This window comes from Caenorhabditis briggsae (genome assembly GCF_000004555.2).
Source record: "Caenorhabditis briggsae complete genome, chrV, whole genome shotgun sequence".
NCBI lineage: Eukaryota > Metazoa > Nematoda > Chromadorea > Rhabditida > Rhabditidae > Caenorhabditis > Caenorhabditis briggsae.
Genome location: NC_013488.2, coordinates 19232520 through 19246171, shown reverse-complemented (window position 1 = coordinate 19246171; position 13652 = coordinate 19232520). Strand labels below are relative to the sequence as shown.

General features: G+C 39.6%; 4 protein-coding genes across 4 annotated transcripts in view; 3 read left to right on the top strand and 1 right to left on the bottom strand.

Annotated features, from left to right (window-relative positions):
* Window positions 1-1045: 1045 nt before the first annotated feature.
* On the top strand, window positions 1046-2592 carry CBG05648 (the record flags this gene model as incomplete). Its single annotated transcript, XM_045238638.1, has 6 exons — window positions 1046-1075; window positions 1148-1367; window positions 1418-1541; window positions 1600-1758; window positions 1812-2376; window positions 2536-2592. The coding sequence occupies 6 exons, from the start codon at window positions 1046-1048 to the stop codon at window positions 2590-2592; spliced, it is 1155 nt and encodes a 384-aa protein (XP_045093011.1).
* A 278-nt stretch (window positions 2593-2870) lies between these two features.
* Window positions 2871-5847, top strand: Cbr-par-4 (the record flags this gene model as incomplete). The annotated part of the gene is made up of 9 exons (XM_045238637.1): window positions 2871-3069; window positions 3234-3361; window positions 3408-3518; window positions 3634-3729; window positions 3791-3943; window positions 4206-4577; window positions 4622-4704; window positions 4992-5153; window positions 5202-5847. The coding sequence occupies 9 exons, from the start codon at window positions 2871-2873 to the stop codon at window positions 5845-5847; spliced, it is 1950 nt and encodes a 649-aa protein (XP_045093010.1).
* Window positions 5848-6464: 617 nt separating this feature from the next.
* On the bottom strand, window positions 6465-8630 carry CBG05646 (the record flags this gene model as incomplete). The annotated part of the gene is made up of 6 exons (XM_045238636.1): window positions 6465-6620; window positions 6677-6793; window positions 6841-7257; window positions 7841-8086; window positions 8138-8264; window positions 8314-8630. 6 exons carry the CDS (start codon window positions 8628-8630, stop codon window positions 6465-6467), a joined length of 1380 nt encoding a protein of 459 aa, XP_045093009.1.
* A 1329-nt stretch (window positions 8631-9959) lies between these two features.
* Cbr-snx-6 overlaps window positions 9960-13652 on the top strand; it is a gene marked incomplete at both ends in the record, with an annotated part of 7265 nt that continues 3572 nt past the window's right edge. The window contains 7 exons of the mRNA XM_045238635.1: window positions 9960-10175; window positions 10410-10496; window positions 10826-10947; window positions 10994-11117; window positions 11220-11370; window positions 11500-11621; window positions 11757-12064. Of these exons, the coding sequence (XP_045100788.1) occupies window positions 9960-10175; window positions 10410-10496; window positions 10826-10947; window positions 10994-11117; window positions 11220-11370; window positions 11500-11621; window positions 11757-12064 (1130 nt within the window). The remainder of the gene's footprint in view (window positions 10176-10409; window positions 10497-10825; window positions 10948-10993; window positions 11118-11219; window positions 11371-11499; window positions 11622-11756; window positions 12065-13652) is intronic.

The following is a 13652-nucleotide window of genomic DNA, read 5'->3' as shown; positions in this document are numbered from 1 at the left end:
AAAACCGATAAACATAGTTTGCAGAAAAAATTAAAAGTCAGGGGACTCAGGGGACTTGTAAGACTTGCAACGAAAAAAAAAACAAAGTATATATTTTTGGAAAACTTTTTGAAATAAGTTCAAAATTTCTTTTTGGACAGAAAAAAGAATTCTCTCGGATTACCGCAAAAAATTTTTTTTCTGTGTATATGAGGAAAGTGGAAAAAGAGCAAACACTGAGCTTTCTCCATCCTCTCTCAAAAATAGAGCTCTTCTTATTCTCGTAGTAAAGGTAGATCACAAAAAAGCGAGCGAGAGAGTATTCGGAATGGAGAGACATCTAGAGAAAAATAAAATCATCGGCGGCACCGCACCAACAGTTGGCACTTTTCTTCTTCTTGAGAAACACGGAGCATCGTGAGAAACTTTCTGGAGAATTGTTTTCTAGTTTTTTCTCACAGATAGAGAGAACGAGAAAATTTTATGGATTACACAACAAAGGTTTCTGTTAAACAAGAAGAGAACGAAGGAGAGAAACTGGGTTCTCGCGGTGGCCGAGGAATCCAGAACTGACGGCCTAGAAAGCCAAGCATCGGCCAGGACATTCAATTTTTAGAATTGCGGCTACAGTATTCCAGAGAATCTTCCATTGCCTAGAAGCTTCCAACTGGTGACCTGAAAACTAAACAGCCACGTTCGGTGGCCTAGAAAACTGAAGATCATTTAAAATTTTGAAAATCCTCTGCTAGGAGACGCATCTTCCGAGAAAAAAAAATTTTGAAATAATGACCTACATCCTCAAAGGACACTGATTTTCAACTTTTTTTCCAGATGTTTTTTGAATTCGCCAGAAAATTGAACATTTCATATTTAAAATTTAAAATTCGCGCTTCTTCTCTCCACAGCTGTCCAGTAGAGCGCGCTTTAGTTAACAGGAAGCCAAAAAAATTATTTGTGTATTTCGCGCACTTTTTGCCCATTTATCGCCCTTTTCACACTAAAAAATCCACTTTTTCAGCAAATTTCCGTAGAATAGCTGTTTTTCTAGCTTTCTAGAGAATAATTAATGTCCAGATATGAGCCGCTGGTTAGTAAGGTGAGTTTTAATAATTGAAAATTGGGCGTTCGATACTTAAAACAAATCTTTAACAAAATAAAACATTTTCAGGAAAACTGGCAAAACTACACAATGAATCCAGGACCGTCGAACGTCTTGAGCCATATGGGTGCTCCGAAATCTGCACCATCGCCCGGGCGGCCTCTAAAACCCACATGGCACTGTCTGGTGTGCCGAAAAGAGCTGTCTTCGAAGAGATCCTACACAGAACACATGAATATACACAACAAGCAACGACCGTTCCAATGCGAACATTGTGCTTATGCTGCAGGTAGGCTTTCGGAAATTATGAAATGAGAAAACCTGAAATCAGTGTTACAGCCAGCCAAATGACCCTGCATAGACATAAGTTGCGGAATCATACGCCGAAAACCGAATGGGGTTATCGATGTCCGTATTGTGAGGACGCTTATATGGAACCGGCTGGATATCAGCAACATGTGCAGTGAGTGAAAAAAATTGAAGAAAAAAACCTGAATGGGCCTTAAATGACATAAATTAAGCCTAATTTTGATCCAAAGCGACCGTTACCCTGTTCAAACTCTTTTTTTCAGACAACGCCATCCGGGTAAATCTGCGACGTATGGCTGTCCGTTTGGGAAGTGTAAATTTGTCTCAAAGTCGCAAAGACACTTCCGGGAGCACCTTCCGAAGCATGAAAAGTGAGTGAATAGTTTAATTTCGACTGAAAATCGGACACCCACAATTTTCGCAGATGTGAAAAAGTGGAAGATGGAATCGATCCATGCGGTCTGTCGAATCAGGAACTCGTCCGTTACATGGTCATGGACGAGATCGGTCTTGGCTACAAACCCCTCCACGTGGCACCAATGATAGCGATTCGAGCGATTCCAAAAGTTCAAATCGCTCCGAAAATCTACGCAAGGCCAACAGGACGAACCTGTAGTGGACAGAATTGGCTCATCGAGAGAGTCATTCCGAATAAAACAGTGATTCGAAACAATCAGATTCCCGTGCCACGTCATCTGGAGCAGCAGCAAAGACTCTATGAAGCCCCGTCCTCCGCGGGACCTTCAGAATATCAAGATTACCAGCAGAGCCATCTAGAATATGATGAAACGGAGCATGAATCATGTTATGATGCTAAGTTGGAGCACGAGATGAATGGAAACGTGGAATATGAAGTGGAGGAGCAATACGAGGATGATGGACCGCCTGTTTTAGAAAGTTTTGGACTGGTGAACTCGAAAATGGACCGTCGGATAGAAGAGGATGAGAGGAGGCAGTGGATGGAGAAGCAGCACGAACAGGAGGTTGAGGTGAATATTGGAAAAAATACACATTTTAATAGCCTATTTCAAGCCTAGAAAAGCTTAAAATCAGCTACATTTGGTAAAAATCACCGAAAGAATGATAATTATAGCCAAAAATGCGGGAAAGTAGCTAAAAACTCTCTTTTTTTAACACATTTTTTCCAGCCAACACCTAAAGAAGGCGTCTTCCCGAATGGTTCCGTCGATTTCGATCTGGATTAATTGTTCAATTTGTTTTTTTAAAATCAAATTTTCAAATTGTTACTTTTTCTTGTTCACTTTGTCATTCTTTTTCAGCATTTTTCGTAGTTTTCTTACAGATTTTAATATAGCCAACCAAAGAATACGGGACAGTTTTTTGCAAAAGTTGTGATTTTTTCAATTTCTCATAATATTTTTTTTTCCATTTTTTACTAATTTTTTCCCTTATTTCTCATGGGTATCGTCCTACAATGCCACATATTTTTCTATCAATTTTGAAGATTCCAGTTTTTTTCCAGATGGAGGGACCGTCCTCTTCGTCGGTGCCGACGGCTTCTGATGCACCATCCAAGTATTTGTTGCCTTCTGATAGTGACGATGGCATCGCTACGTCTTCTGCAGCAAATGTAGGTGCCAGGAACCACGTGACGAATACAGAGAAGATGGAAAAGGAGAAGAAGCCGTCGCCGATGGTGCTCAACGTGGATCCAGATTACGGTAATAAAAAGAAAGAAGATATTGCAAAAAATCCGGAAAAATTAGTTAAAAATCGCTGGTGATAACCCAGAAAAATTCTTAAAAATCAGCCTCCTACCCTGTGAAAAAGATAGAATTCGCTTGAAATTCTAAAATTCATTTGTCTAATCTTCGTTGTTTTGCAGATTACGACGAGGAAGATGGTGGCTCCTGCGAAGAAGATCAACGTGGTCCTCCAGCTCCGATCAGCCGAGAAATCGTTGATGGAGCGATTGCAAGACGGTCCAGAGATCGACAAATTTCTCCTGGAGTGGTAAAAATATGATCTAAAATCGACCATTATTTCAAAAAAATTTCAGAAAATGTCCATTGGAAACTATGACGATATGGAGGACGACGACGAGGAAGCGGAGACTCCAGAAGAACAAAAACAGCGATTTCTAGCGTCAATGAAGAGAATTAGGAATCAGGTAAAGGCTTTACTATCAGGAAATTGTCTGATAAATGATATACAACTAAACATTTTCTTAAAATATACCTAATTGTCCTCTCAAGCTAATTACCCCTAATTAATCTCTAATTAAGCCACAAGAAGCGTTCGATCCTCCCGAAGACACTGAAGCAATGCGTGAATTCATCAATCGACAAGTGAACGATGCCATGATGTTCAATAGAGATAATGTAAGACCCTTAATTAAGCCTTAATTACTCTTACCTCGCCTCTTTTTCGCCGCAATTACAGCACATCGATTATTCGCCAGTGAACAAACCAAAGGAAGCGAAAATCATTGAGGGATATCTGTGGGGAGGAATTATAGGAACTGGATCTTATGGAAAAGTCAAGGAGGTTATTGATATTTATACAATAACGAGAAGAGCCGCCAAGATTATGAAGGTGAGAGTTTATTCGACAAAATGTGTTTGGAGAAGTATGATTTATATAGCAATCGAACAAAAAATTGCAAAACTTCGAAAAATCGCTTCAAAAAGCGAACATTTTAAACCTTTTTAGGTTTTTCAGCTATTTTAGAAAATTCTGGAAAGTTCTCGGTTCTTTTTTTGAATTCCCGCCAAAACTGACAACTCCGAAAAATCGTTTTTTTTCTCCAACTTTTTGCAAAATTTTTAGACCTTTTTGAGGTTTCCCATTCTTACAGTACGAAAAGCTACGAAAAATCCCAAACGGCTGGGACAATATCCGCAGTGAAATGTCGATTCTTCGTCGCCTAAACCATAGGAACATCGTCAAACTGATTGAAGTATTCAATCTACCAGAAAAAGGAAAAGTCTACATGATCTTCGAGTACTGTATCGGTTCTGTTCAAAATCTCATCGACATGGAACCAGCGCATCGTCTATCAATCGGAGAATCCCATGCCATCTTTTTGGAGCTGTGTCATGGATTAAACTATTTACACTCGAAACGAGTGTCCCATAAGGATATCAAGCCAGGAAACTTGCTGCTTTCCATTGATATGACTGTTAAGATTTGTGATTTCGGTGTCGCTGAGCAGATATGCTTGTTTCAGGTTGGGGGTTTTCCTAGAATTTAAAGTAAAATAAACATTTTCAGTCCGACGGACGGTGCACAAAAGTCAACGGAACACCCAAATTCCAGCCGCCAGAGTGTGTTTATGGAAATCATGAGTATTTTGAGTAAGTAATTGCCAAAAATTTTAGTGTGGGTGGTCTAAATTTCTTAATATGAGTTTTCTAGACCACCAACTTTTTGTTGATAAAAAAAAAAGTTGATGGCCTAGAAAAGTTGATGGCCTAGAAAACTCAACTTGCAGAAGTTAGGTCACAATGCTAAAATCAACTAGAAAACACACCAGTTGAGTATGAGACCATTTCTAGGTCAAAAAAGCTGGTGGCCTAGAAAACCCAATTTGCAAAAGTTAGGCCATCATGCTAAAATGGGCTAGAAATTCTAATAATTCCAGCGGCTACAAAGTAGATATGTGGAGTGCTGGTGTCACACTGTACAATATGGTTTCTGGAAAGTATCCATTCGAGCAACAAGTGCTGCTAAGATTGTATGAATCGATTGGAACGAATCCAGTGGAAATGCCAACAAATGTGGAGCTGAGCAAGGATTTACAAGAGTAAGCCACAAAAAACACCCGATACCCTTCCAAACTTCTGAATTTCAGCATAATCAAACGCCTGCTAGACAAGGACTTCAACACTCGTCCGAACATTTCCGATGTGATGCAACATCCATGGTTCCAGACAGGTTTCCCTGAAGACCAAGGTCTTGGAAGAATCATGGAACGAATGAGAACTGGGGACCGCCCATTCACAATGTATCCCTCTCTACAAGCAATGTACGATGGTGCTGGAAGTGAAGTGATTCTGGATGAGGACGGTAATGAGCTCGTCCTGCCACCACCTGATTTGGTTAAACGAGGTTTGAAATTTTTTCTTGAGTTGAAAATTCTTGAAAATCTTCCAGGAACTCTTTCGCTTTCCTCATTTCCCGGATTTCAAACTCTTGAAAAACGTCCAGGCGACGGACCACCACCGTCGTCGGATTCTGGAGTCGTAGCAGCACCGGATTCAGCATCTGGAGACCCACTGAGACGTCCGTCTTCAAGATCAATGCCAACTTCCGCGCCACCGAGACCACCGTCAGGGGCTGTTGAAGTTGTAGAAGCAGTGGCTGCCCCTGAAGCCGTCGTCGAGGATCCAGTTGTTGAAGAAGCCCCCGCTCAGCAACAGGAAGCTCCAGATAGAAGAAGACGTGGAAAACGAAGCCTATTCTCGTGTATTTTCCGATCCAGAACTGATAGCAGTTAGCCCTTAATTAGGCTGAAAATTGTTTTTCTTCTAATTTTCATATTCCTCATTATCTATACCATCTTATTCTCTTTTTTTTATTTTTTGTATCAATTCGCTCCTTTGAAAAATAACTATTCTCGCTGGAGCTCTGCAATAGCTCAATGCTCGAAATCTGCAGGGTCTGATAAGTGCTCATCAGATCTTTATATGTTCTCAGGATAATTTATTGACCCGATTTTACATGTAAACCGAAAACGCCCAGGAAACTCAACTTTCACTCTAACTTTCTGCCATTTTATTCTCTACTTATTTTTATTTTTCTTTTATATTTATCTGTATGTTTTTTTTTCGCTCCCTGAAATTTCTAGGCCCTCTTTTCTCTAAACTCGGTCATATCGAAAAGTGCTTAAATGAAAACATTGTCAAAATCTTCAGAAAATATTAACATTTTTTTCTAGTTTACAGCTAATTGTAAGATACATTTTTCAGTTGAAACCGTCATGGAAGGGAGAGGGTAGGGCTGGAAGAATACTGAACCGGTGCTAGTAGAAAACTATAGGACAGAAAAGGAAGGGGTTCCCGGGGGGCAAGAAGAGGAGAATATGACTAGAAAATACATAATTGGCGAGAGGTAATTAGGTCACAGATTTTCCTTGTGGAGTCCATTGTATACATGAAATAATGATGAATGCGCAGAATGGGAAAATTGAGGTGATAATGAAAAGATAAGTGTATCCGATGGCTTTCAAGTAGAACTGAGAAATCGCTGCCAGCAGAACTCCAGATGCTGTCTGGAAATATTTTTCAAGCCAATTATCTTGTTTTCCTATTAATTATCGCTAATTACCGTTGATAATATCAAATAACCATAATTTCGAGCTTTGTGCCGATTTCCGAAACATTTGACTGTGGCAGTGATGAAAAGAGCATGAGTGGCACCCATACAAATGAATGTGCCGGTGAGCTGGAATTTTTTAAAATTAGGTTAATTAGGAAAATTAATGAACCCACCCAAAACAAGAAGGCCATCTTTCCGAGCTCTCTAGTCATTGGCATAGTGAGTAGGAACACACTGGCAAGACACGTGGCAGTGCTCAGCGCAATCTGAAAACTCGTTCGATCCGTCAAATAGCCCCAACCGATCCGAGCGATCGCATTGGCAACTGACGCTACGGAGAATGCCATTGCCATGTACATATCATCCTCGATGAACGATTCGCCATAGGTTTTGTACAAATTATAGAACATGTTCGCGTAGAATGAGCAACAGAATAGGGATGCGAATAGGCAGTAAAAGGTGGGAGATTTCAGCATCTCGCTAGACGTCATCTGAATTGTTGTGTCTTCGTCGTTGTCGAATACTGGGTCTTCATCATCGTCGTCTTCATCGTCGACGGAGTTTGTGATAGACTCGTTGGAGCGGGATTTCTGGAAACGTTGGGAGGTTGAAGGGACGACTTTGAAGCTCCTAGACGTTTCAGAACCCGACGTTTCAGAACTTTTCTGCATTTTTGCATAGTGGTTTTTGCACATCAAATGGGTATTGCTCATTTCAATTTTTTGTCGTACCGTACTCCAAATAGATTCACACTCGGAAACTCTCAAAAAATCGAAAAAGGTGAAAATTTTCAAAAACGGTGTTTAGAAGTACACAAAAAAATTTGTGGCTCTCATTTTTGCGTTAATTACAGCACACTATTCATGCAGAGTTTAATAGGTTTTTCGAAATCATGCACATTGCACACACACCATACAACAATCATCACAAACCGATGGATCAGCGGCGGGCCGGTTAGTAGTTTCAACTACAACTTTCTCGTCAAGTCGTACACGCGAGTACGATACGCCAGCGTACCGTTGAGAAGCGCTCGCCGAGAATATGTACTCGGATAGCGAGCCAAGGCCAGAGTGGCGGATCTGAGTATATTTCGAGCTTAAAATCGTTCTAACACCGGTTATAAAATGCTCAAATTTTCTTCTACACATTCGCCACGTGGCGCTTCTGTCTTACCCGAAACGGTGGATCACAGACGACAACCAGCGCGATGCCTTGCATGATTCCATAGATAATTGCCAATTTTGTGAATAATGATGGCACTCGCATGAGCAATTCTGGTTGTACAAAATAGCCATCTTTGGTGGCTGGAAGATTCAATGGATTCACAATCATCGTCTGGATAGGAGCGAAAATCGATGAGGATATGCCGAAGCCGGCGGCAACGATTCCCGAGACAACGCCGATTTTGTCAGGGGCCCACTGGAAAACAGATTTTTAAAATTTCAATGTCCCCATTTTGCGAATTCTAACATTGATAGCTGTAGAGACCGCTGTGACATATGCAATTCCAGATCCCAATCCAAAAAGTAGACCATAGACGACGAAGAACAACGCGAACGAGTGTTGAATAGCGTAGGCGGATAGGGCGACGCTCGACCTGCAGAGAGAAATTGTTTATACTTTTTTCCAAAAAATTTGAAGATTACGTCACTAGCGCACATCCAATGAATGCTGAGACTCGCGGACTGAAAGTGCTTGAAGTTAGACCGCCTATGACCATCGCGAATGGGAAACATCCTTGAAACGTCGGAATCCACATCATATGCTCGATTCTGACAGTTGGATCGGTGAAATTTCGCATATACGAAGCCATATAGGGTAGCATGTTGCCAAAAGTGTGATAAGTTCCTATTGTGAGATGAATGGAGACTGCGCCGAAGAGAATTACGCATATTCGGTTGAACGGGGACAGTGAGTAGATTGTGTCGGCTATTGGGTCCCTCCGCCGACGACATAACGACATTTTGAAAACTGAAAATTGGTGGAAATCGGTTGAAAATATTAATTTTTGAGCAAGGATTACGGTGAAAAGTTGTGCATTTTACAAAGAGTACGGAAACACTGAGCTTAGCGGGAATGGCTAATTTTCAAATTTCTTTTCTAAATTTCGATTTTTTGCAGAATAGCCTTCAAAAAAAATAGAAAAACAACACAAATAAACTACCAAAAATCAAGAAAACATGTATGTAACCTTGACGGATTGCCGACTTTCTCCTTCTAATCGCACTATATAGTACAATACATAATATATAAAGCATAAAATGGCGCAAACCGGATCAATCCATGTTTTTTTTCAGGAAAAAAAGAAAAGGATTTGCTAGAAAGAAAGAAAAAAAGAAAGAGGAGATTTTTTTTGGTGAAATTTAAGAAGAAAAACAACAGAATTGTGATAACAGCTGTGTGTTCAAAGTTGGAAATTCCAAGTGCAGAGATCGGCGAGGAAGTCTACCTGTTTTTTGGCGAATTAGCGCAAAATTCAGGCCGAATTTGAAATGATTCAAGACTGTGAGAAATTTTAAATTCGGCCAATTTCGACAGGAAGAAATTTCAAAATCCATTAAAAATTTTCGCATAGAGAATGCGAAAAAAATTCGTCAATATTTTAATATCATCTAGTGTGTAGGAGTGGTGAGAGCTTCCCAGAAAAGGAGCTCAGAAAATGTATAGAGAGTGCGCAAAATAAGGAGTGCGCCTGAAGCTTTTCTTGGTTGGCCTCGGTTGGCTGCTTTCCCCGTTTTGGAGTCTTCCAGCGCACTTTTATCGAATTTATCGATTTTACAACATGAATATGCTTTGATTGCAAGATTTTATCACCTTGTTCCGATTCTTCCGATTCTTCATCTTTTTTTCTGATTTCCTGGAAAACATTTCCAACTTTTTCTCTTTGACTACGGTGGAAGGCGACAGTGCGCACCGACACCGATCGGCCTTGCATACTCAGTGAAAAGCCCAATGATGTTTGCGGACATTTCGGCGACCGATCGAACGAAACGAGCTGATCACTAATCTTCAAGTGTTTTCGTTGATTTTTTCGTTGAAATTATTTTAAAATCCGATTTTTCGCCATATGTTTGTGTATATGAAACCTGATTTCGTTGTATTTTTTTTATGCTTTGTGCCCGGAAAACTGGTCATTGGATTTCAAAGCTGATAATCAATAATTTAGCAGTTTCTTTCTTTTTTTAGAAAATTGTATTTAGACAAAAATTAAAGCTTTTTTTAAAAATTTTCTCTATTTCGTTCTCTTCGAAAACCGCTCTTTTGTTCTTTTTGACATATTTTCAATTCCAGAATGGCTGAAGAGGTCTTCGCCAACCCTCTAGAAGAGCCAGTAGATGTTGAAGTGTCTCTGGACGACGACGAAGACACATTCCGTACCGCTCGTACCAATGTCACCGCTTCGGAAGCCACGTTGAAAGAAGATGTGGCGGATTCGTCGAGCAGCCACGTGGCAGCGACTGTGGACCCAAAAGAGGAGACCTATTCGTCGCTGATTGAGAATCGAAATGTGAGAAGGGAACACACACACACACACAGACATTTTGAATTTTTGCAGAAGTTATTGATAAGAGACTGCATAAACTGATAGTAGTCACAACATAACTTGTTGTGTTTTGTGTGTCATTTCTCCCACATGACAGATGCATTTTTTATTGATTTTCTGTCACTTTTTCTGTCAAAAATCAATTTTAGAGGGGGAAACTTTTTTTTTAGATTTTTCAAGCCCAATTCTATCTTTCAGCACCGCACCGAGGAGATCAGCATTGATATGGACTCGGCCGACTCGATTCTGGTCGACATTTCAGATGCGCTTTCGGAGAGGGATAAGGTCAGTGCATCAAAAATTTCATTAAACTCATCAAATATGAAATTTCCAGGTTAAATACACGGTTCACACGCGCACACGTCTTCAGGATATGCGTCCAGAGACTGCTGTGGTTCGAGAGCACGAAGAGTTCCTCTGGCTTCATGGAACGCTTGAGGAGAACGAATCCTATGCTGGATTTATTGTAAGTAGTTTTATAAGATTGAAAATTACTATCCGAGGCCTAAAATAAGAAATAACAGGTTTTCGAGGCATTCGATCTGCCAAGAACAGCCTAATAATCATTTTGAACGCCTGGAAAAGGTCTGAAATGACAAGAGTACGATTTATAGATCCCACCGGCACCTCCAAAGCCGAATTTCGACTCATCCCGAGAGAAACTTCAAAAACTTGGGGAAGGCGAAGCAACGATGACTAAAGAGGAGTTTATGAAGATGAAACACGACTTGGAGCAGTAAGTATTGTCTAATTCTATGTGGAAATTGTTGAAATCGTTTCAGAGACTATCTGGCACAATTCAAGAAGACTGTCGCCATGCACGAGGTGTTTTTGCAGAGAATCGCCGCTCATCCGGTCTTCAAGAATGATCAGAATTTCAGAATCTTCTTGCAATATGAAAATGAGGTACTATTTTTAAAAACTCTCTGGCTATGAGAAGAAAAATGAATATTTTCAGCTCTCGGTCCGCGGAAAGAACAAGAAAGAGCAGGTGGATCGTTCTGGAAGCGTTTCACCCAATCCGCTGATGAGGTTCTGCTTTCTGGACAAAAGGATGTTGACGAGTTTTTCGAGAAGGAGAAGAATTATATGGTAGAATACAATATACATATCAAGGAGGCGGCGGCGAAGGCTGAGAAGGTCACAGCGGCCAGAAAAAGTGGGTTTCAAGGAGAATTAAGATTGAAAATCGCTAAAAAAGTTGTCACTTGAATCCCATTTTCGCCATTTGGAGTGAAATTAGGCTAAACTCAATAAAAATTCAAAAAATTGGTATCTAAATTTTCAGACGTTGTGGTGTCCTTCTCGAAAATCGGCGACTGCTTCGAGCGTATTGCACGTGGAGAGCCGAACAAGGGACTGGCCAGGACATTTGCCCAAGGAGCCGATGCGATGGTTAAGCTGAAAAAGGTGAGAATTTTGAATGAATTCTGGTCTAGAAAAGCCTAAAATTGGTCTAGAATGGCTTAAAATTGGTCTACCATGCATAAATAATATACTTTCTGATAGTTTCAGAAACCCAATTTCATTTTCATAACATTTTAGGTAGAATCCCGCGCTGCTAACGACGAAGAACTGAAACTCGGTGACACTCTCCACTACTTTGCCAGAGATACACAAGCGGCTAAGGATCTTCTCTACCGCCGAATGCGCTGCCTTGCCAACTACGAAGCTGCCAACAAGAATCTGGAGAGAGCACGTGCCAAGAATCGAGAGATTCCAAAGGCTGAGGCGGAGCAGGCGGAGGCTTGTAAGAAGTTTGAAGAGATCACTGGATTGGCTAAAACCGAGCTGAAAGAGCTGAAAACGAGACGAGTGCAAGCGTTCAAAAAGAATTTGATCGATTTGTCAGAGTTGGAAAAGAAGCATACGAAGGTAGGAGGGGCTGTCAAGATTCTAAATACCGCAAAACCTGTAATAGAAGTGCCCCCACACTGTCACGTTTGAGCTCAATTATCTCGGTCCTCATCAAAGGTAGAAAAAAAATTGTGAAAAAAACGGTTTATCATAATATCACAAAAATTTTATCAGTGGACAACATTGTTATATCTCTTACAGTAACCGAGATAAACTGGCTCAAAGTTAAAAGTTAGGGGGCCCTTCTATTACAGGTTTTACTGTAATTTTTCGAAATATTGAAATTCTTAAATTCTTAAATCTCGGAATTCTCAAAATTTTGAAAAAAAACGTTTGATAATCAACAAAATTCGATTAAACATTTCCAGGCAGAAATATCTCTTCTAGAGGACGTTGTCGCTCGTCTCAAACAGCTTTGATTGAAAAATTTCCAATATAAAATTTCTATTTTGATCTATTTATGTGTAAATTGATGTTTCTATTTTTGCATTATTTTTACCTGAAAATCGTAATTTTCAGGCAAAGATAATGTCATTTTCTAGTCTTATATTCCCTTTTTTCTGCCACATATTTGCATATTTTTTAAATATTTTCAAGCCAGTTATATATATATATATATATATTCATTTATTTATTTATTGCCCCCCCCCCTCCCCTTTCAGAGAGCTGTGATTTATTGATTTTCTCTCCCCGTTTTCCCTACCCTCTTTAATTTATTCCTAAGCCCGCCTCTTTTTTTCGGTGATCACCCGCACACATATAAACATATAATATGCTATTTTTCAGCACTTTTCCTATCACCTCCTTACCATAAGTCGATTATGTTTCTATATATTTTTAAAATTCTATAACATTCACACAAGCGGTTTCAGAATTTTATACCGAAATTCCCGCTGAAAATATCTTTGAAATTGAAAAACGAAACTGATAGTGAGGGCTTTTTTTGCTTAGGGCTAAAAAAAAAGATTGTAAACCTGAATTTGATTTTAAGTCCAAATTCGCGGGGTTTCTAATGCAAAATTTTAAAAATTAAAGGTTTTTAGTTCAAAAACGCATTCTTGAAACCGAAGAATAGCTTCAAAAAACGATAAATCTCAATTCTCGTCCATTTCTGGAAACATCTGGTTTTCTAATCTTTTTTTTTTGAATTCCCGCCAAAACCGAAAACTCCGAAAAAAGAGCGATTTTTCAAAAAAAAAAAACCTATTTCTTCTCCGATTTTTAGCAAAAATTTTAGACCTTTTTGGGTTTCCAGCTATTTTCAAAGGTTCTTTTTCGATTTTTCTGAATTTTTTGTCTGAAATTTGACCGGATTGTGTTCGTGTAGATACTATAGGTTACTTTAGAAAACTTTGTAGTTTGTAGTTCCGGTTTCTGCTAGCACAATCACGTCAAAATGCAGAAACTTTTTCTGTTGCAAGAATATGAGTTTTTGAACTGAAAACGTACAAATAGCATCTTGAAAAACCTCAATAAATTATATTTTCTACACAATTCAATGACCCCTTAAAAATCTTAAAAATGACTAAATCTTTAAAGGTTTCCCCTAATCTCTAGTCGATTTTCGTCACTATTCAATTTCTA